We start from the raw sequence: 20,900 nt of genomic DNA on the forward strand, positions 1-20,900 counted from the left end.
GACAGCTAATTCAGTATCCTTTTCTCCAGCCAGATAGTCCAACGTTGACTCTTGCTTTGTCACTTTCTTCCCTTTCCTTGCTTACCCAGATAATATTCTCTTGCACTTCCTTGCTGAATCAGCCATAATGCATGTTCAAAAGTGTGTTGATATCCAGTTGCTGATGTGTAAAAATAAACATAGCTGCCACATGATGCTGCAGGGCAACAAGGGCTCCAGGAAATTGTATAATAAATGTCAGTGTGCCATCAAAACAAGTCAGAAACTCAGAGTTTTAAGGTCAAATTTGTGAAGTGTTACTTTAAGACTTAAGAAATTACAAGAGGGCTTGTCCCAACAGGGTTCAGTCTGTGTTAAAGAATAAAGGCTCACTGGGCTGTACAAACAGAACTGGTCTAGAACTGGCAGACAGGTAAGATTTTTCTCAATGTGACCTCAAGTCAACCTTTCAGAAGACTACTTGGTAAGACACACAAAACACCTTACCCCCAAAGTTTTATTTATTTTAGTGGCTGTATTTTTATTTTATTTGTGGATTGTTTAAAGCACATGGCCAAGAAAATGAACTGCATCCAAAGCTAATGCTTCACACGGCTTTCAATCAAATGTTACAACAGTGCTTACTGGAAACATTAAGAGTTTGTTTACACTGTTTAGATTCAAACATTTAATCTACATGGGTGGGGCATAACTCTTGTAAAATAGTGACTGCAGTTGCCATGCAGATACATGTACCAGAGAGCAGCTTAATATGTTTAATTTTTCTTGAAACTATGAGACTTGAGTTGTTTCTGCGACTCCAGGGTCTCACAAGGACGTTCTTAAAATTTTCAACCAACAAACATCTCAGCATTGCATCACGTTTTAAGCTTTGAATAGGTAATGCTGCTGCACGTCATTGTATCTTGCAAGAGTTATGCTGTTGTATACAATCCCTGTTCTGTATATACCAGTAGTCTGGTTTATCACACTTGTCATGTCCAAACATGGATAAAAGCATATCTACATGAGCAATATAAAATGGGAATCAGCTCGTTGTAGGGCATCAAATTGTGATGGCAAAGAAAAAGTTGGAAAATCAAAGTAAACTTTAATGTAATACTCCAAAGTAATCATTCATGGTGTCGTATGGATTCCTTTGAACAACCAAGTGTCCTGTCATAAAAGCTGAACTGATTAAAAAGTCTGAAAAACAAAAGTTTTGGGAATGTTTGCCATCGAAAGTCTAGACGAGGGACATTTCCCTCTGATATCAAGCAAGATTAAAGCCCTGATTGTGTTCTATTGCTTGTAAAAGCTTCTCACGGAGCGTTTCTATGTTTGTGTACTTGGGAAGATCCAGAAGGTTGAAGCAGGTGTGGGCCACAGGTAAGTAGTATTCCCCTCCACCAGTAGGCTGGATCACCAGTTTCAGGCTTTTCATGCCCAAGATTGGTATGCGGTCGCTTCCTGTGAGGAACACTAGAGATGGCACAAAACATAAATTTAGCTTGATAACACTGATGGTGTTTTTAAAAAACATTAATACATTTTTGGGAGAGCTTACAGAGAAACAGTTTTTTCTTCTCTAATGGAAGATCGTGGAACACCTCCCAGAAGAGCCTGATGGTCGGATGGTCAGCCCAGTATTCACCTTTGTACTCGGTACCCTGAGGAGTCAAAAATAAATGATCTATATAGCTCATCATATGACATTAGGCTTTCTTTGGTAAAATAGGTTAATGAAAGTACATGTTTTATTCAATCATGATTTGAAATTTGACCTTTTCAAGCTCCATCCAGTCATAGTTGGTGTTGCCAATGACCATGGCTTGTAGTTCGCTTGGCTGGAACAGCTCCAAAACCTTTCCACCGCACACTTTGTGGAAGCCTGCGTAGAAGCACTCGAACAGCGGAGCTATTGATGAGTTGAAAATGTAGTCTACATAGGCAATGACGAACTCTTGCCTAGAAGGATGAGAACCAGCATAGAAGTGAAGTGAAAATGGGAGAAAGTCACCGTGTTGCTTGTTGGCTGCATTTAAACACCTTTAACTAACAGGACAATGCAGAAAATGTACCTGTTTGTTTTATTGACATTGATATTTTCACCGTTTGGCACTAGTTCCAAGACCTCAGTGGCACCGTAGTTTTCCTCTGTGACCTAAAGAGAAAAATAAGTTTTACACTTGATTCATCACAGAAAATACAGAAAAAAATAATCTTACCGTGAAGTTCAAGCAGAAGGTTTCCTCAATGTCGTCTTCTGTATAGTCAAGTAAGTGCTGCAGACTCCTAATTGAAAAACGTAGAATAATTCACAAGTCTTCTGGGTAACAACATTTTTAAATGACATCATAAATAAAAAAAAAAAACTCAGAGAACTGACCTTCCCACATCGGGCATTAACTCTTTTAGGTCATCTAACGTTGGCTTCCTCTTCAGAAGCTTTTTGTAAAGAGCCAAAGGGAAGTTGAGCTCCACTATGGTAATATTGTAGATGGCCAGACCACAGATGACTCCAATGAGGTTGAACAAGTCAATGTCCTCAAATGTCTGCAAAGGACACTCAGCAGTTGGAAAATATTTCATGGAGGATGAAGTCTCAAAGGACCCATTAGGACATGGTTTACTGTAAACAATGTGTGGTATCAACGTTTTTCCTATTTGTGTGAGGGAGCACATAATGCTGGTACCTTGTTTGAAAACCAGATGAGCCTGGATTCCTCGTGGTAACGAAACATGCCATACTTTGGATCCAGCAGCTCTTTCATGATCAGGAGGAAGAACTCCTTTCTCACACCTCCTGCATCAACTGCCTCTTCTCCCACAAAGATCACCTGCCATGAATGTTGCAAAGCAGTCAGTAACATCAGAACTAGCTGAAAGCCATGAACACATTCCAGAGGGGAGGGAACTGCAGTCATTTTCTGTGGGTTCATAATCATTGGTTCTGAGCAAAGTTCTTCCTTTACTTCACCCTAAATAAATAATTTGTGTAAAGTCATTTATTTTAAAGTAATCAGGAAAAACAGGCTGTCTGGGAGAGGAGCCTTAAAGAGACTGGAGCAAGTCAAGTTTATTTATAAAGCACATTTAAAACAGCTACCTGTTGAGTGCTGAACATTAAAAATGAATTCAAGCATCACAAATGTTGACATAAGACATAAACACATCAACAAAATCTCAACAAAAAAAATTATGAAAATAAATTAAAGCAATGAAATATATAAAAACAAAAAAAAGAAGAACCTCCATAAAGATTTAAAAGCCAAAGAATAAACTTTTTTTTTTTTTTAGATAAAACTTAAATGATGAGGCATGCTGAACATGACGGGGTAGTAGGCTCTATAATTTTAAAGCTACAACAGCAAAGGCACAGGCTTATTTGAGCATCAAACTCAATTTCAGAACAATTAAAAGCAACATATCTGTAGACCTGAGGAATCTAGATGGCACATGTGGTTCCAAGGTCAGAGATATATAAAGCTAGCACATTATGTGACCTGTAAATTATTAATAAAACCCTAAACTGTATCTAGAAGGGAGCCAATGAAGAGAAGAAAGAATGGATGTATGAGGAGAGAGACATGTTTACATGTGATCAGCTGGAAGTGTGAAAAGCCTTGGCCAGCACTAATGTCAGAATGCACGAAAAAACGGCCTAGTTCCTGAAAAGGTTATAGGAACTGCAAAAGGTTCCTACAGTCGGTCATCTAAAGGTATCACAACACTTCAGCTGGGTTTACTTTAGACAGCTGCAGCAGTTTAAGAAACTATTTTTGACCACTGAGTTTATCTGTTTCTCTGATTTAAAATCAGTCAAATATCAAACTTGTTTTTTTTTTTATAAATTTATTTATTTGCATATGGTTTAAGGCCACCTAGATTTAAAAATAAAGCACTACACAAACCACTTGGCCCAAATATCATAACTTCAGTTTTATCTATATCACCATTTTAAAGGGTTTAGGGTAATCCAAGCCTTAATCTTTTAGAGACAATCTAACAGGAATTTTAACAAAACAGTGCTGTCATAGTTCATGGGCAGGGAAATCTAAGTATCATCGGCATAACTATAAATGAAATACCATATTTCCTGAGGTAAGAAGCAAGGGAGAGCATGTTGAGGCAAAAAAACAGTGGGCCCAGAACAGAACCTGGCAGGACTCCACAAGAAAGAGGGACTAAAGACCCAGGTTGAGAGCAAAGTTCTTGTCATACAAATAAGTTCGAAACCATTACACTGCAGCACTTTTTATACTATCAATGTGACAGGTGAGGCAAAGTCACCTAAAAAAAAAAAAAACTTAAAAACTTTAAAGGGGCAGTTTCGGTGCTATGAGGTGCTTCAAAATCTGACTACAACACTTCAAGAATACTGCATAGATCTAAGATTGGTCACAAACTGAGTAAGATTAAAAGAATCAACTAGATTCAGAAAGTCTTTGACCAAAGGGGTGGTAGGGCAACACACACAAATATCAAAATTCATATTATATTTTAACATCATTCCAGCCAGAAAAATCTGAGAAATCATTAACAAAATTCTTGCTGTATTTGGATGGTCAGTATGTTACAGGACACAGAGCTGGGTGTGGTCAAACCAACTCATACAGAAGAATTTCACAACTTGAGTATGAATCAGCTGAAAGTCATCTGCAGTCAAACTAGAATGAGGCATTTCAAAAGTAGGTGATAACATAGCGTAATGCGCTGTACGGTTTGAGATAAATAACATTAAATCTTGTGAACCCATTCATGTTGGATCCAAATATGCAATTCTGCACCAGTAAATGAACTTAATATGAGCACTGATTTTTATCTGAGTTTACCTTGAGTGGTTTCTTGTAGTCGACATTCTTGGATTTCCTAAGGACTTCCATGGTGTCTCCGACAATATTTTCCCTCCGCACAATGAGGATAAGACATGGGTTGACAGATTCCACTGCAGGCAGGAACATGGAGCTGAAGTTTTGCATTTGAGCTTGATCCACTGCCATCTACTTATAAAATGCAAAATGATTAATGTCTCATTACACTACAGAATGAGCAAACTGTGAGGCCAGTCTGATGGAGCTTGTAAATTACCTGCATCTGTATGACAGCATCCGTTTGAAGCAGTGTGGTTTTTGCTTGGGCATCAAATACAAATGGATACTTGCACAAAGTCACAACACCATCATGACCCTGATGATAAAGAGAAAGATGCAGAGTCACCAATGCCTGATCACAGACAAATCATAAAGTTAGCTGTGGATGTAACTCCAGCAGTGGACACACCAGTGGGTACATCTGCTTCTGAATCCAGGTGACATAGTCATTTCTGATGTCTACCAGGTCATCCAGCTCTTGAATGTAGAATTTATCGTACTGAATGATGTGTCCTGCTCTCTCGTTCACCTGAAGGGATGGAAGGGATGTCATCAATGAGCCTTCAAGGTAAAAATAATAGGAATTTGACAGCTGATGCACCATAGATCCAGTTTTTTTTTCTTAATTTCTGACCTTGTGCAGGATTTCCAGGAATCTGAGGGATGTGTCCAAGAAGCAGCTGAAAATTCTCTGCTCTGCCGCTGGAATGCCCATCTTCTGCATCTGGAGCAGATACACCACCACCTCCTTGTACAAATCGACCAACCGCTGGAAGAGTGGGGGCTCAAATGTGGACCACCAGTTGCCTGATTCAAATGCAAGGCAAAACATTTTGTTACAGACCTGAGCTGATTAGAACGAATTAAAAACAAAAAACATTTTGACATTAGTAACAGAAAAGACAAACCATCTTACCCAGCACTTTTAGTGGAGCCTCTTTCAGGCTGATGATGCATTTGGCAAACGGGATAGTGATGGTCACATAATTGCTTCTGTCAATGAAGAGAGGGCATTCTGGAAGAGTGAGGTAGAGTCTCAGTGCTTCAATGTCTGGAGGAGAGTTGTTTAACCTGGGAATCAGGTTCTTCTCCAGACTGGCAGCAACCTGAAGCATAAAAGAGGAAGCACATAGATCTGTTAAAATGTCTGCATTAATCTCTGAATTAGGCCTCTTCTGATTCATTCTGCAAATACTGATAAGGTCATGTATGGGGCCAAGTGAACCAATATTGCATGAATATGGGATAATGTGTTTAGACAGAATAATGCATCATTGTGGAAAATTATACTACATCCAGCCATCAGTTATAACCACTTTATTCTGTACAAGAGGACAGGTTGTCAGTCCATCCCAAGGCCAAACAACAACAACCAACATATACACTCACTCAAATTTACAGTCACATATTAGCCTAACATGTATGTGTTTAGGGTGTAATCATGCAAACTCCACACAAGACAACCCAGCAGGTTCAAACATGGAACAATGCTGACACAATGCTGCATCATTATGTTGGTTCAGTTCCAGCACGTCTAAATCTTAATGCAAAGCACTGCTTTGAAAAAAGGTATTCAATCCAAATTATTTAAACAGCTTAACCTTTGTGCTGCATTTGGGTCAGTTCAGTTGTTCCTTGCTTTTGCTGTTTATAAATATAATACACCCCGGCTCTGCGCTTGGGTCAATGTGACCCGAGGTTTTTCCTTTTTTCACTGGGCCGTGGCCAGTTTGAACCGTGGTTCCTTTTCTTTTGTTTTTTCTAAACATTTTTTACCCGTGCTCTGTGATTCATCATTCTGGGTTGTTAAGCCAAATGATGGATTTGTCATGTGCACCTATTCTTTAAAACACATACTAAGAGTTTCCACAACCAGCTCTGAAAAAAAAAAAAATTCAACAAATTGGAATAAATTGCAGATCTTTTATCTCTTTATTGCATAAACTAGTGAAACAACAAACACTTGATCAGAATAATTGCTCATCTGTTAATTGTCAAATGAATGGTTAAAAAAAGAGGATAAACTGTGAAAACAGAAACCTTTTCCAAACACGTTTGGATCTGCTAACAGAAAGGCTTTATGTGCGGCCACTGACCTGCTGAGCGATCTCGGGGTGATCTTGCTGCACTACTCTGTGAAACAGTATGCGAGCCATGTTCATATCCACCCCTGAACATTTGCTGCTGGTACTGTAGTGATCTGGGTGACTGTGTAAAAAGAAACAAGCTCCAGTTAAACATGCCAACTTACACGCATGAGGAAGTGGTAAAAATTCAATATATTTCAGTAAGACACAAATTAAACTTAAATTTCCAAATTGGCATTTTAGTGATTTAATTTCTGGAAGTTAAACAAACTAAACATCATGAACTCTAAAAAGTCTTGTCATATTACAGAGCTGTTGCAACAGATTACAGTTTAATTGGTGAATTAGCTTGCAGAAGCTGCCTCCCTGCTGTTTGCAAACTGACTTGCAATGACACGCGGGGTTAGAAACTGATTTAAAATGAAGCATGATTACCTTGTCGACAGGAAAGACCCATTGAGGCAGCTTGCTGAGGAGAATATGAGGTCAATCTCACTAAAGGAATCACAAAAAGCAAAAAGTTGGTGTGATGAATTTTCAAAACCAAATCTCTGAATAGAAATGATAGTGTCTAAAGCAAACTCAAGCTAGCAGTAACATTTATATGCCAGAGTACTTCTGAGGAGAGGACTTTACTTGGAGATTTCTGGTGGTAGTCTTCCGTGTGAGTGGCTCAACCAGTTTTGTATGATATCCTCATTTAAGCCGCAAATCTTTCTTTGGAGATTTCGTATCTTCTCATCATGTGTGTTCTTATGGTTCTATCATAATAAAGAAAACAAGTAAAAAAAATAAACAACATACATTTATGAACTTATGCAACTCATTAGGGAATAAAAAACTAAATCAGGCAATAACATTTCATTTATATGATTATACAAATAACTGTAAGCAGCACTGAGGCCTCAAAATTTTAACTCTGTGCACACAGTCTGCTAGAAAGCACCCATGATGCTGAGTACTTAAGTGCTTATTGTTGCTTAGCTACAGCAATCATCTTCCTACTTAACATAATTTCAAAGTGAGGATCGAGTCTTTAGAGAAAACATCAGAAGCAATATCCTTTTGTGCTTTTGATTTAAATTATTTGTCATGTTAATCCTTTAGTTTGAGACTGTATTGTTACAATCAAGATTAATTTCTACTCCATAGCTCATGTCATTGATCTGGTAAGCCCCAGTCCTTCCTGATTATAAATGGATGGTGAGAGCATTTCAAATATTGAACCATGTTTAACTGAGAGCACAGTGAGCAGAGCAGAGGAAAACAGGTGTGCAGCTTCGTCAACTCCAAGGTTCTTGTATCCGTTTCAAAAACAGAGGCTAGGGTGCAAACAGCAGCCTTAAGATGAAGTGCCTTTTAAATGCATACATACATTGGCAGTGCAATAGTGAGCAAAGCTTTGATCTCCTCCAGCATAAATCCTCTTGACAAAACAGCTCTGATCCAGTTCTGTAATATGAATTGATACAACAGGTTATTGAATTTTTTCAACAAATAATGTGTTTGATATATCATTTACTTCTTTATGCGAGTGTTGTTAGAAAAACATATATAAGAGACCAAAGACATGAAGCAATTCCAATGAATGCATTCACTGCCCTGTAGTCTTCAGAAATATTTTATTTAAGGAGTCTCACCCATGTCTGTGGGATCACTGGAAACTCCCCAAGGGCCTTTAACAGGTGCGGGGCTTTTTCTGTTGCATGTGGAGCGTGTACCAAGCTGCCCATTACCTCCAAGCCCAAATGAGTCCATCTTCTCAGAAGAGGGTGTGAAAGCCAATGTGTGTTGCCTATCAATAAGAAAGCCATTTAAAAAAACGTTTAGCCATTTTCTGACAGGTAAATAAAGTTTAGTTGCACCCGTTTACCCAACAGTTGCATACTACACAAAGCTCTGTTATGCCAAGGAATAAGAATATAATGTTTGAAATCAAATGTCTGAAAATATGCAGTAAATTTACCTTCCGCATGCAATCTGTGTGACTACATTTCCCATAAGCTCAAAGACTTTCCTTGGGTTGATTTCATGGTTTGTGCAGTTATGACCAAGCTGTCCGTATCCTCCCGCTCCAAATGTAAACACACCCCCTTCCTGTAAAATCAGCAATATATATGAGATTGGAAAAGATAAACATACATGATGCAGCAATGTTAGAGCTTTCAGTCCAGCCCTTCCATATGACCTATAACAACACACCCTAAGAAGTATGTTTAACCTGCAAGTCTGAAGACAGGGACCCTCCTTTACAGCTTAATCACACAAATGAAACAAAACTACCACATTCTAGGATCTTGGACATGAAATAAGTACCCATGATTACTTAAAATGTAAAATTTCACATCTTAATACAAACAATGTCTTTATTGGGCTTTTCTAGCTCCCAACAACACATTGTGGCAAGGTTTGTCTGCTCATGGAAATGAAAAATTGTACAATTCACATACTCATCTTTTTTAAAATGATCATATCAATAAAATGTATTAAACGTAACAGCATGTTTTACTGGCTTAATTACTAAAACATACAGCTGAGTTATTTATGAATGAGGTTTATAGCTGATTCTAAGATGATCATCTATTGGTTAAGTTTTAACCACCATTATTCTTCATTCACACTTGTGCTTAGCTTAACTATCTTAACTATTGGTTTTGATATGCTAAGCCTTGTCCACATTGTTGCAAAGCATCACAATGGTAGAACATCACATGATTAATTTGCCACCCTCCATCCTCGCCCCAACAATGTTTCACTCATCATCTGACTAGATTGCTGGGTTTGGTTGCATAGTTGTGACACACATGGCAGCAACATGACAATCAGGGAAGTGCACGGTGATAAAAACACCCAGCGAGGTGAATGTTGGTGCTATTAGTTACCAAAGTCTCTGTTTTTTTTTATTTAGGTTTTTTTCTGTCTACACGTTTACACTTTAAACAAAGGCAAAAGGTTCATATTGAGTGAAAGGTTAGAGTGAAACTGTGTTTGCAAGTGGACAAAAGGCTAAAATGAACAGAAAAAACTGTGTTACAAGTCATCTCGAACACATGGACTAAGAACACCAAGATTAACTTGAAAGCAATCGATTTTACATTTTTAAAAACTGCTATTACTGAAACCCTTTTTACACTGGTCAAAAAAGACTAAACACAAACATCCACTAACATCTGGCTTTTGACTGCAGCAGGAAAATGTTTAATCAAGGGTCAGCTCATCAAATGATTCTGTTGTACTTGTAACAATTTATCGGCTAAGAGTCAGCATGGGTGGTAACACAACACCTGAGTGCACATGATCCTTTTCACTGAGAGTGCTGCACTCACGGCTACAAAAAGTGGACATAGCTCACTTGTTTTTCACAGAAACACACATTTATCTATTACAGTGTCTCACATAGAGGCCCTGATGTTAATAACAACAACTCATGGAGTTTAATCAGTGAAACAGTGAAATATCATCCCTTAGTGTTATAGGACCCAAACATTATAGGACCCAAAGCGCTGAGGGTAAATCACTGGCAGCAAAACTAATTTAATTGGTTTATTTCAACAGTTGAACTATGTTAAAAAAAAAAAACCTTGATGCCACCCTAGATCCATGGTAATACCAGGTCTGAGCTGCCTTTTAATGCAATCTGGGTACATTTACATCTGCACAGTAATCAAATCACCCATGACCTATGTTAACGCCAGGTCTGACCGGGTGTTCCATGTCAACAATAAATCTAAATTTACAAAAATAAGGTCTGATTGTTTCATATGAATAAATATTTTTTTTCAAAGTCAACACATATTCAAATCAAAATCTTTTGCAGACAAACTTGCAAGGTTTATCACATAATTATATGTATATAACTTAACTTAGTAAGTGCTGCCGTGTGATCCTCTCCACAGGAGATGTAAATCACTCTTTGCGATCTCAGAGACTTCAGGAGGGTTGGGAAACACCGATCTGAAAAAGGTATCCTGAGAATGAGCCTGTGTTTGTGACTTCAATACTTGTAAGAAGTTCAGGGGTTTTGACCACCCACCGTTGCAGTCATTGAGACCCAGCTGGCCGAACTTGTTGCAGCCCCACCCAAAAACCGCTCCTGACAGTGTGAGGGAAAAGCTGTGAGATCCACCTGCTGAGATCTGGCCAAAAGGAATCCCCTGCAGAGACTGAATGATCTGAGGCGTGGAAATGGTCTGTCCTTTTTTCCCCAGGCCGAGTTGACCATATCGATTCTGGCCCCAGGAGAAGACTTGGCCACCTTGAAAATACAATAACAATTTAAAAAGATTCACATGATGAAAGATTTGTAAGCTGACTAAATGTGCGAGTTTCATGAGAATAAAAATCATCCTCACCTCTTGAAAGTGCAAGAGAGTGCCAATATCCACAGGCTACCTGAGCAATCTGTACATCTGACAAACTTTTGATGTTTCTGGCATTTTTATAAGATGAGAAAACGAAAAAAAGAATAAGGTTTAAACACAATTTTGAACACTAATTGAAAAACAAAGGAAATTGTTATATTTAATATATATATAAATTAAAACAAGTGCAAATAGTTTCATTTGAATCAATAATTAAGAAGAAAAATTTGATGAAATACCTAGGCACGCGAATACATTCTTCAAAATTATTTAAGCCCAGTTGTCCGTCTGAACCGAGACCCCAGGAGAAAACCTGCCCTTTGTCATTCAGAGCAAGTGTATGGGACTCTCCACATGACACCGCCACAATGATCTGCGCATCCAAGGCTACTACCTGTTCTGATAAACCAGAAAGACAAATACCTGTATGAGTCATGAGTGAATTCACCAACTGCTGTTGGAGGACTAAAAGATAAATATCACAAACCTGGTTTCTTTCTGGACTTCTCATGTCCCAGCTGCCCCAAGTCATTGCAGCCACAGGTGTACACAGTTCCATCCTCCAATAAGAAAGCTGTGTGTCTGCGGCCACAGCCCACATCTGCCACTTGCTTTCCATGAAAAAATTCACATTTTCGCGGTTCAACCACAATCTCTTCATCAATTCCACCCAAGCCTAGCTGTCCATAGGAAGCATTTCCCCAGCACAGCATGGTCACGCTCACCTCTGACTATCCACACTAGCAGGAACCCCGCCTCTGTGAAAAGATACCTGGGCTGTTATAAGCTTAAGAAACACATACACACATCTATCATTTCAGTTACTACAGCAGGTAGATAGAAAATAGGTATGATTAACTGGGATTACATTTGGAATAATCAAGGTTCAAGGTTTATTAAAACCTGTGGGTAGATTTGTTTTGAACAAACAATGATAGCATTTGGCATTCCATACAAAACACACACACATTGAACCTGACAGACAGGTACTTGATCGAGTGAAAAGTCGAAACAAAAACAGAAGAAAAAAGTGCTCAACATTCCACCATCCATCAATATAGCAACAAGGATTAGTAAAAAGATAAAATAAGATAAATAAGATCAAGATAAATAAAAATAAATACAAACACAATATCTAATTATATTATTGATGTATGTTTAAGGATAAGGTAATGCCTTTAGAAAACAAAAAAGTTAAAGAAACAAAACACCCACAGTGTTTATACTAGAACGTTTTTTGTAAAAGTAATTTAGCAGTAAGCAACCAACACACTGTGTGTATATTGTGCAAAAATTTAATTTCTAATTAACCTGTGCCAGTTGTTATTTTAACAGCAACTTGATTTGACTTGCTGCACGATCAGTATCATGTACGGGGGAAAACTTTGAAGACCCATTAGCATAACCTGCATATTCTCGGTGTGTCACAACCAACTCCAATAAAGTTTAGTAGGTGTAAAATGTAGATAAAACTGAATTCAATGATTTGCAAATCACATAAACCCAAATTTATTTAGCAATGGAACTAAAACAACATATTAGATGTTGAAACTGAGATATTGTACCATTTATTGAAAAAAAAAAAAAAGCTTATCTTGCTAATTTTGAATTTGATGGCAGCAACATGTCTCAAAAACGTTGAGCAGGATTCTAGCTCATCGAGAGTGTTGGCTCTTCTTTACTGGACTTTTTCTTTAATGATGCTTCACATGTTTTCTATTGGCAAAAAGTCTAGACTCCAGGCAGGCCAGCTCAGCACCTGACCTCTTCTCCTGCAAAGCTATGCTGTTGTGATGGTTGCAGTTTGCGGTTTAAGGCTGTCTTGCTGAAATATGCAAGTTCTTCTCTGACAGAGAAAACATCTGGACGGAGGCAGATGTTGCTCTAAAACCTTTCTGTACTTCTCAGCATTGATGAAGCATTCACTGATGTGGAAGCTGCCTAGGTGTGGGAACGAAAGCAACCCCATACCATTAGAGATGCAGGCTTTTGACCAACCTGTAACATGCTAGAGGGACAATCTCCTATTTAGCCCACAGAACATGGCATCTATGGTTTCAGAAAAGAGATTCAAATTTTGATTCATTAGACCAAATATTGCCTCATACTATTTTGCCTCAGACCATTTTAAATAAGCTTTGGTCCAGAACTGAACTGAATCATGCCTGTTCTTGATGAGGTGCAATCTGAGGACCCCAAAGATCATCAAGTTTTGGCCTATTCATGCACATCGAGGCTTCTTGTGATTCTTTGAATTCTTTGAAATTATATGCTGTAGATGGTGGGATCTATAGTGACATATTTTCTAAAACTGTTCCACTATTTTTAGACCGATGTTGTCAAAGACTGGTGACCCTTTGTCCATTTTTACATCTCCTTTTAAACCCAGTCATGTCACTATCCTGTTGCCAATTAACCCAAGTGGTGGTCAAATTCTCCTCTAGTTGTTTTTGATTGTGTGCCAATTCCTTTTAGTATTTTGTTGTCACCGTTTATAACTTTATTGATATGTGTTGCTGCCATCAAATTTAAAATGACCTAATAATGTTTCATGAATCGGTTAAATGTCTCAGTTTCTAAATCTGATATTTTGTTTGTGTTCAATTGGTAATATAACAATGGTTTGTTTATGAAGTTTGCAAATCATTGAATTTTACATTTGACAAAGCATGTGAATTTTTTTTTTGGGGGGGGGGTATTATTTTAAAGTAATCCAATAGCAGCAAGATGAGATATTTTTATGTTATCCTGTAGATTTTATTACCCATGTCAAAAATTACCATGTAATTTGTATCCAGAACCCGATAATACCAAATTAATCAGACACAACTCCGCGTGGTTTAAATGTAAACCGATTAGCCAAGCTTATCAGCTACAATTAGCCTTTCATCAGTGGGCGAGTTAACTTAATTCATCTCATATACAAAACTTCCGTTTGGACTTAAAATATATTTATAGTTGGGATTATGTGAAAATGCTTTCAGTTTTTTTTTTACTTCATATTAATAGTTCAATTAAACTGTGACAGATTATCTACCATGTTTTCGCAGCTACACAGGAATGCCTTTTTTTTTAGTATTTTGAACAGAAGTATAACTGTAGATAGACAGCTAGCATGTCTGTTGACGTACCTTTAGCATGGTGATTACAAGCTAGGCAGATCAGTCATGACTGATGCAACCCAACCAAATTAATTTGTGACTATCTAATGTCACTGCACTTGGTAAAGACGTTCAGCGATTTTAGGATTATATAAATAAATGTGCCCATCACTTGGTGACACTGATTAGTTAAGTAGGTATTTTTCACCAGTAATGCTGTTAGCAAGCTGTCACGTTTAAATGTGTCTAAGTTACTGATGTAATTTCAAACGACCATGTGAAAGAAAACATGAAAAACGTAGTACATCTTTTCAGTTGCTTAAAATAATTACTTTGACAAGTTTGAGATCAGGTTTCAGTAACATTTCCGTTAAAGGCAAGCAGCAAATCTTACCAAACGACCCAAGCCTAAACAATGTTCCCGGCTTCCAGTGTTTTTGCTCGGTGACCCGCCCAGTTGTTAAACATGCATACACCAGCACATTTTCGGCATTTAAAGGCAAAAGCCAAATGTTAGCTTGTTGTTGTAGTAAATGCTACTCATTTCTTCCACCTCAAAAACTCAGTTAACAACTGCTATATGGTGCCGTTAGGAGAGGTATCAAACTCGCTATACTAAACTATAATTTCCGGTTTATATTTTAAGAAATAAAAGTAGTTTCCTAGAGGCGGAACGACCAGTTGAAAGCAATAGAGCAAATAGGCATCTCATATATATATATAATATATAAGCAACAATAAAAGAGAATTCTAAGTAAGTGCTAAACAAATGTAAATATTTATAAAATGTGAAATAATTAACTTAAATTTGAAAGCGCTGGCTCTTGACCGGAAGTGTTACTACATTACTGTATTTTTACTAAACGTAGGTGAAGAAATGTCGCGAATCCTCCAACATGTTCTAGATGGAGAGAACGCGCATGCGTGTTGCTGCGATTGTATAGTACTGTATGTAGGTATGCATACATTTGTAATAACAAACACGCATGTATTCCCCTATTTGTCTCCCCCTATCACTTTCGCGACTTTTAAATAAAAAAGTAATCTTTATTCATGTCACGTACAATTACAGTGTGTAAGTAAAACTAAGAATAGATGAAAGTGAAACGATAAATGCTTATTGCGCATTTCCTCCTGATAATATAGAAAAACTAGTAAAATAGTACATAGAAATAATTGAATAAATAAAAAAATGGAAGAACTGTTGCAGTCGTCTCAAATATATTAATATATAAATATATATAATCTAAATGTGTACACAAGTAATATGTATATCGTACAATTATGCTGTATATCTAAATGTGTGTAGTACGCTTTATAGTATTGTAAGTTATAATACAAATGATTACATTAGAGAGTTGAAGTAAAATAATATTATTCAAATATTCTGTATTGAAAAAATATATTAAATTTAACTGAAGCTTTGTTTACCTAATGCAATGAGGCGTTTACCAGAAGGATCTAGACTTGTTTGTCGTTATCTTTTTATCTTTTATCAAACCCTGCAAGTCAACCTGAGTAAATGGCAAATAAGGTGAAATATCTGGCTCCCTCTGGTGGAATGGAGACAGAGAAATTCACATAAGGTTAATTAATTTTATTTATTTGCTCATGAAGCAGATCATTTCTATCCAAAGAAACAGAAAATTCATCAATAAGTTTACTTTACTTTAATTTAAATTAACTTAAATTACGGTACTTTAGGTTTGGCTATCAAATCCCAGAATCCTATTATTTTTTTTAACCTTAGTCTTTTTTCTTTTTTTCTTTTTTTTAACTTGTCCTGTCCAGCATCATAGCAAGCAAAATGATAGTCTGGTTGCTGTATCGTGCTGAACAAATTTGCTCTGCCAAGGGGAGGCCTATGGGTAAGGCTCCTCTTGGTAATCTGATTCTTTTATTTATTTATTTCCTTTGAATCAAGGAATCTAAGTAATCTTGCTGGACCTGACCGGAGGGGACAGAAAAAGATGGAAAATAGCAAAAAGAGCAAAAGGGAAAGAAGAAAGGAGACAAAAACATCACAGACAGAAGGAAACGACCCTTCAATCCACACCATCACCAGACAACAAACTGTTACACCTGTACATGAACACACCAGAAAATTTCCTACAACTTTTACAAAAACAAAAACAGAAACACACACACAGAAAAAACAGAGCTGCTAGTCATTAAGAGTTTTTAAATAATAACCAAATCAAAAAGACATAACAGCGACCAGATACTAACTCACAGGAAAAATAAAAAAATAAAAAAATAAAAAAAAAGAATTATCACTTTGTATAAAAACCCACTGGACAACTCAGTGACTGTGTCAGCATGCAGAGCATGAGGAATAAGGAGTGATTGGTGATGAAGAGTGGTGAGTGAGATTGTGCAAATGCAACCACGCCTCTACGGAGGTCAGAGGCAGACCAGGGCCAGAGACCTGGGCCCTCAGCAGCAGCCACGGAGCACCAACCCAAGCTACCCCACCACGAAGACGACTCCAGCCCCACCCAAAGGGTGGCAGAGGAGAGCCCCAGCAAGAGTCCCCCACGGTCTTGGGGCACAGGTCCCAGTGGGCCAAGATCAGCAGCCGCCGGCCCCGCCAGGGACTGGCCACCCAGGGCAGCCCAAGTGAAGGGCCCAGCGCCCCAGGAGCCCAGAGGCGGCCGCCCCACCCCCCAAAGGCAGAGGACCCGCAACATGCCTAGGAGGACCAGGCCCCCCCAGACAGCCACCCAGCGTAGGCCAGCACACACCCGATGTTCCAGCTTCACACCCCGGGAACCAGGGTGCCATCGACCCCCTCCCCCCACTCCCCACCCAACTTAGTCTTAAAGCACAGCCAGAGAGTAAAACCCTAATCTCTGAATATCAAAGAAAAATGGCCAAGACTGATATTACAGCAATATGTGTGTGAAAGTTCTTCAAACACAAAATGTGCGGTTGATATTGCTATCAAAGGTCAATTTATTGTCTATGAAAGTAACTATTTAGATTCTAATTTTTATTTAATTTTTTATGTGAATTTGCCATTGCTTCCAGTTAAATGGATGGGTTAACTACAATGAAATCTTAACATTTCCTTGGCAGTTAGAATTTAGTTCCTCAGAGGTCTTATTTATTGTGCAAACGCCTAAGTTTAAATGTCCTTTTAAAAAAAATGGAGGCAGTTGACCTGGAGCATGGCCCCAGATGTGTATACTTAGTGCTCTGTTCCTGGAAAAACCAGCAAAACAAGAATAATATTAAAAGCAGATGAATATTTTACCAGTGACACTCCAGTTCTTCTAAGTGTTACTGGTCGGGTTTAGTTAGGTCTTGTTTTACACCAATTATCTTTCATAGTATTTTTAATATGATTGCATTTTTACTAACATTGGATTGTGTTGTACTTAAATATAATGGACTTTATAATCATGTTTTCCAGTTTTCATTATTAGTGTCTAAACAGTGTTGGAGTAAGGTTTACACAGTGATAATAAATAAAGTGCAGAGATTTAAGGCATGAATTGATCCTAAAGCTAACTGCAACAATAACAATGAGGGGTTCACAGTTTGAAAGAGGTCCCGGGGAAGACCCAGGATATGCTGGACGGACTACATCTCGCAGCTGGCCTGGGAACGCCACAGCATCCCCCCGGATGAGCTGGTGAATGGGGCCGGGGAGAGGGCAGTCTGGGTTTCCCTACTTAGGCAGCTGCCCTGGCAACCCGACCCAGGATAAGCATTAGGAAATGGATGGATGGATGGATGGATGGATGGGTTCACAGTTTGATTTGAAAGTAGCAGCAGAGTTGTATGTATAAGTTGTTGTACTATGTACAAGCAAAGAGTTGTATGTATATGTCATGTTTAGTAGTGCAAAGGCAGTCAGTTATAGCAGCAGAGGTGTGCAAAGTAGCTTAGTGCAAGACAGTCATTAAGTGGGTTAGAGGGTTTGAGAGTCTAGAGTGTTTTTCTTTTGGGGGGTTTAGCTGGTGGAAGGAGCTGAGGGTGGAGAGGGGAGAGAGTTTAGCATCCTAACCGCCTGGTGGACGAAGCTGTTGGTAAGTCTGGTGGTACAGGAACAGAGACTCCTATACCTCCTACCAGAGGGCAGGAGGCTGAACAGGTTGTGTGCAGGGTGGCATGTCCTTCAGGGAGTGGTGCACCAAAGATCCTTTCAGCTGTGTTCACTACGCGTTGCAGGGCTCTCCTGTTGTAGTCAGTGCAGCTCCCGCCCCACACAGTGATGCAGACTAATTTACTATTACTTGTCGAAAGTTTACCTCTAACTTTCTATATCTTCTAATTATATTGTGTTCCATATATATAAACATATGTATATGAACACAGAATTAGCATTTCATGGCTTTCTCGCATTTTTTTTAAACTGGGTTTCAAAACAGTTGCCCTTCAGAGGTTACTAAAGCTACTCTGATGCCTAGAATATTTTAAATAAGCAATTTTACCTCTGTTTAAGAGCTTCATGATAACTTCACTTTAATTTTAAATTGACAGCCACTACACAAAATTATTAAAAATGTCATTAAGTGGAGACGAAAACAATCTCAGTGGAATTAAAGAGTTAACATGTATAATTATTTATATATATTTAACATATATATTCTAAGAATTGCAAATTGCCACTGACACATGCAATCAAGATCATGGATACATACTGCCAGGATGCTCAACTCAGTTAGAGAGAGCGGGGATAACTTATCAGAGCTTGTCCTCAAAAACAGTTTATGTAACATTAACATGTAGCACACAAACTTGAGCTCAGTGTGAAGAATCTAAACCACTCTAGGCATTTTCTCTGTGCCTGTCTATGCTGTCTGATGGACTCCTGTCAGCGTGCTCCCCTCAGCGTGAACTGCAGAACTCCTCAAGGTGTGTTTATTTGCATGTTTCTGCTCTGATTACAGTTGACCCAGCAAAGTGAGGATACTACTTATCATTTTACAGCAAATCCAATTAAACCTGGTTTCTCTCGTTAAAACTGTGCTGTGCAAAGAAATCATTCTCAAATTTTTCTCTGTTCTCCTTGCAAAATATTTTTTCCTAGTCAGAACAACAGACAGGCGATAGGCTTCTTTCCCTTATATAATCTCAAAGATCAAATGAAGCTAAAGATTTTACGACATGGCCGGATTTTTTTCTTAAAGGGGAAAAACTTTGAAACGTCTCATTTTAACTTTAAGGAACAGTGATGTGTTTTCGGGGGTTCAGTAGGACAAAACACAGGCTCATGTTTCCAAGGCTTCCAACTTTATCTTTACCCTCAACAACTGATTGCTTTATAAATAACAAGAGACTTCATCAGATGACGTTATCAGGCTTTTCAAGTATGTAAGACGTATTTGGAATTCCCAGACAACCAAGGTGGTGGTTTGTACAGCCCTTTTTCAAGTGTGTCTCAGGGCTGGTGTAAAAATATGAAGCTACGCATCCCTGGTATATGTGTGATGTGACTCTTTTGTCTTTTGTTGTTATTTGCATGTGGTGAGTAAAGCACTGTGTTAAAGCTGTCCTGTCACAGCCATAGCCCATTTCACGCAAACATTTACGCAAGAGACCATTTGACTGATGATTAACACTTTACTGTTGAGAGGCAGGAACAGGTGTTACTTTAAAAATGTAGTGTTTCCTGTAGAGCTGGTTCTTCCTGGCGTTTTCTTCAACGTGACTCTGACTCAGTGTCCCAGAACAGGAGGAATTTATATAGTTCAAATGAAGGGACGCCTCGGTGAACAAGCAGGACAAAGACGAGAGAAGCAAACATGTTGAATTTGTTGGGAGTAAGTAACAAACTTTTTCATGTTACTTTGATTTCTTTTAGCCTAACACTATTATCAAAGGTCTTTTATAAAGAGCACTTTTGATTGTTTTGTTTTCTGTTTTCCTTTTGTTTTCAGATCATTGCTGGACTTCTCTTCATCATATATTTTTTTTCAAAAGGTCTCAAAGAGGTAAGTAGTCTTTTATAGTTTGTGCACAAGAGGGAAGACTTTCTGTTTTAAAATGTAATGTGAGCAAAAGGCAGAAAGAAACAAATAAAAAGTGCATTGAAAAGGAAGTATGGTTCTCTGACATGATTATGATTGCTCACAGGGAAAGAAACCATCGAAGACCCAGCTTCCTGAATCCTCAGCAACCAACAAGAAGGTGAGCATCCAGTGTTTAAAACTGAGGTTGATTCTGACCATTGGGGTCAAATATTTGACGTTTATCTCTTTAACAAAAGGATTTGAGTGAAGAAGATCTGCATTTACTGGCAAAGATCCTTTCAGTTGGATTGGTGGATGCAGATCCAAACTACCTGCAGCATCTGAAAGGCTACAGAGATCTGAGCGGCGGCTGATTTCTTTGTGGGAAAGAGAAAGAAACCCGTTTTAATGAGCTGGAAGATGGATTAAAAAAAACTGAGCATTTCCTGGAGAAGTCCAAATTGATAATGGTGTCAAATCAATGCCATTAAACGCTGTGTTTTGGACTACAAGCTATTCTTGCAACCCCCTCCAGATG

The 20,900-nt window shown here is 38.3% G+C and overlaps 1 protein-coding gene across 2 annotated transcripts; it reads right to left on the bottom strand.

Annotated features, from left to right (window-relative positions):
* Positions 1 to 493: 493 nt before the first annotated feature.
* On the bottom strand, positions 494 to 15,917 carry herc4 (HECT and RLD domain containing E3 ubiquitin protein ligase 4). 2 transcript variants are annotated; one of them, XM_042010361.1, is made up of 24 exons: positions 15,834 to 15,917; positions 11,789 to 12,059; positions 11,541 to 11,700; positions 11,293 to 11,369; positions 10,974 to 11,195; positions 10,803 to 10,894; positions 8,907 to 9,037; positions 8,581 to 8,735; positions 8,316 to 8,392; positions 7,577 to 7,701; positions 7,376 to 7,435; positions 6,950 to 7,061; positions 5,770 to 5,959; positions 5,488 to 5,660; positions 5,263 to 5,382; positions 5,071 to 5,169; positions 4,815 to 4,982; positions 2,676 to 2,819; positions 2,369 to 2,535; positions 2,208 to 2,274; positions 2,061 to 2,143; positions 1,764 to 1,947; positions 1,547 to 1,649; positions 494 to 1,461 (listed from the first exon to the last, which is right to left on the bottom strand). In XM_042010361.1, exons 2-24 carry the CDS (start codon positions 12,012 to 12,014, stop codon positions 1,253 to 1,255), a joined length of 3,144 nt encoding a protein of 1,047 aa, XP_041866295.1. In that variant the 5' UTR covers positions 12,015 to 12,059; positions 15,834 to 15,917; the 3' UTR covers positions 494 to 1,252. The 2 variants fall into 2 exon arrangements, with proteins under 2 accessions (XP_041866295.1, XP_041866294.1); XM_042010360.1 differs by lacking the exon at positions 15,834 to 15,917 and adding an exon at positions 14,797 to 14,992.
* Positions 15,918 to 20,900: the final 4,983 nt, after the last annotated feature.

The sequence above is a fragment of the Melanotaenia boesemani genome, chromosome 16, assembly GCF_017639745.1.
Source record: "Melanotaenia boesemani isolate fMelBoe1 chromosome 16, fMelBoe1.pri, whole genome shotgun sequence".
In the NCBI taxonomy this organism is placed as follows: Eukaryota; Metazoa; Chordata; class Actinopteri; order Atheriniformes; family Melanotaeniidae; genus Melanotaenia; species Melanotaenia boesemani.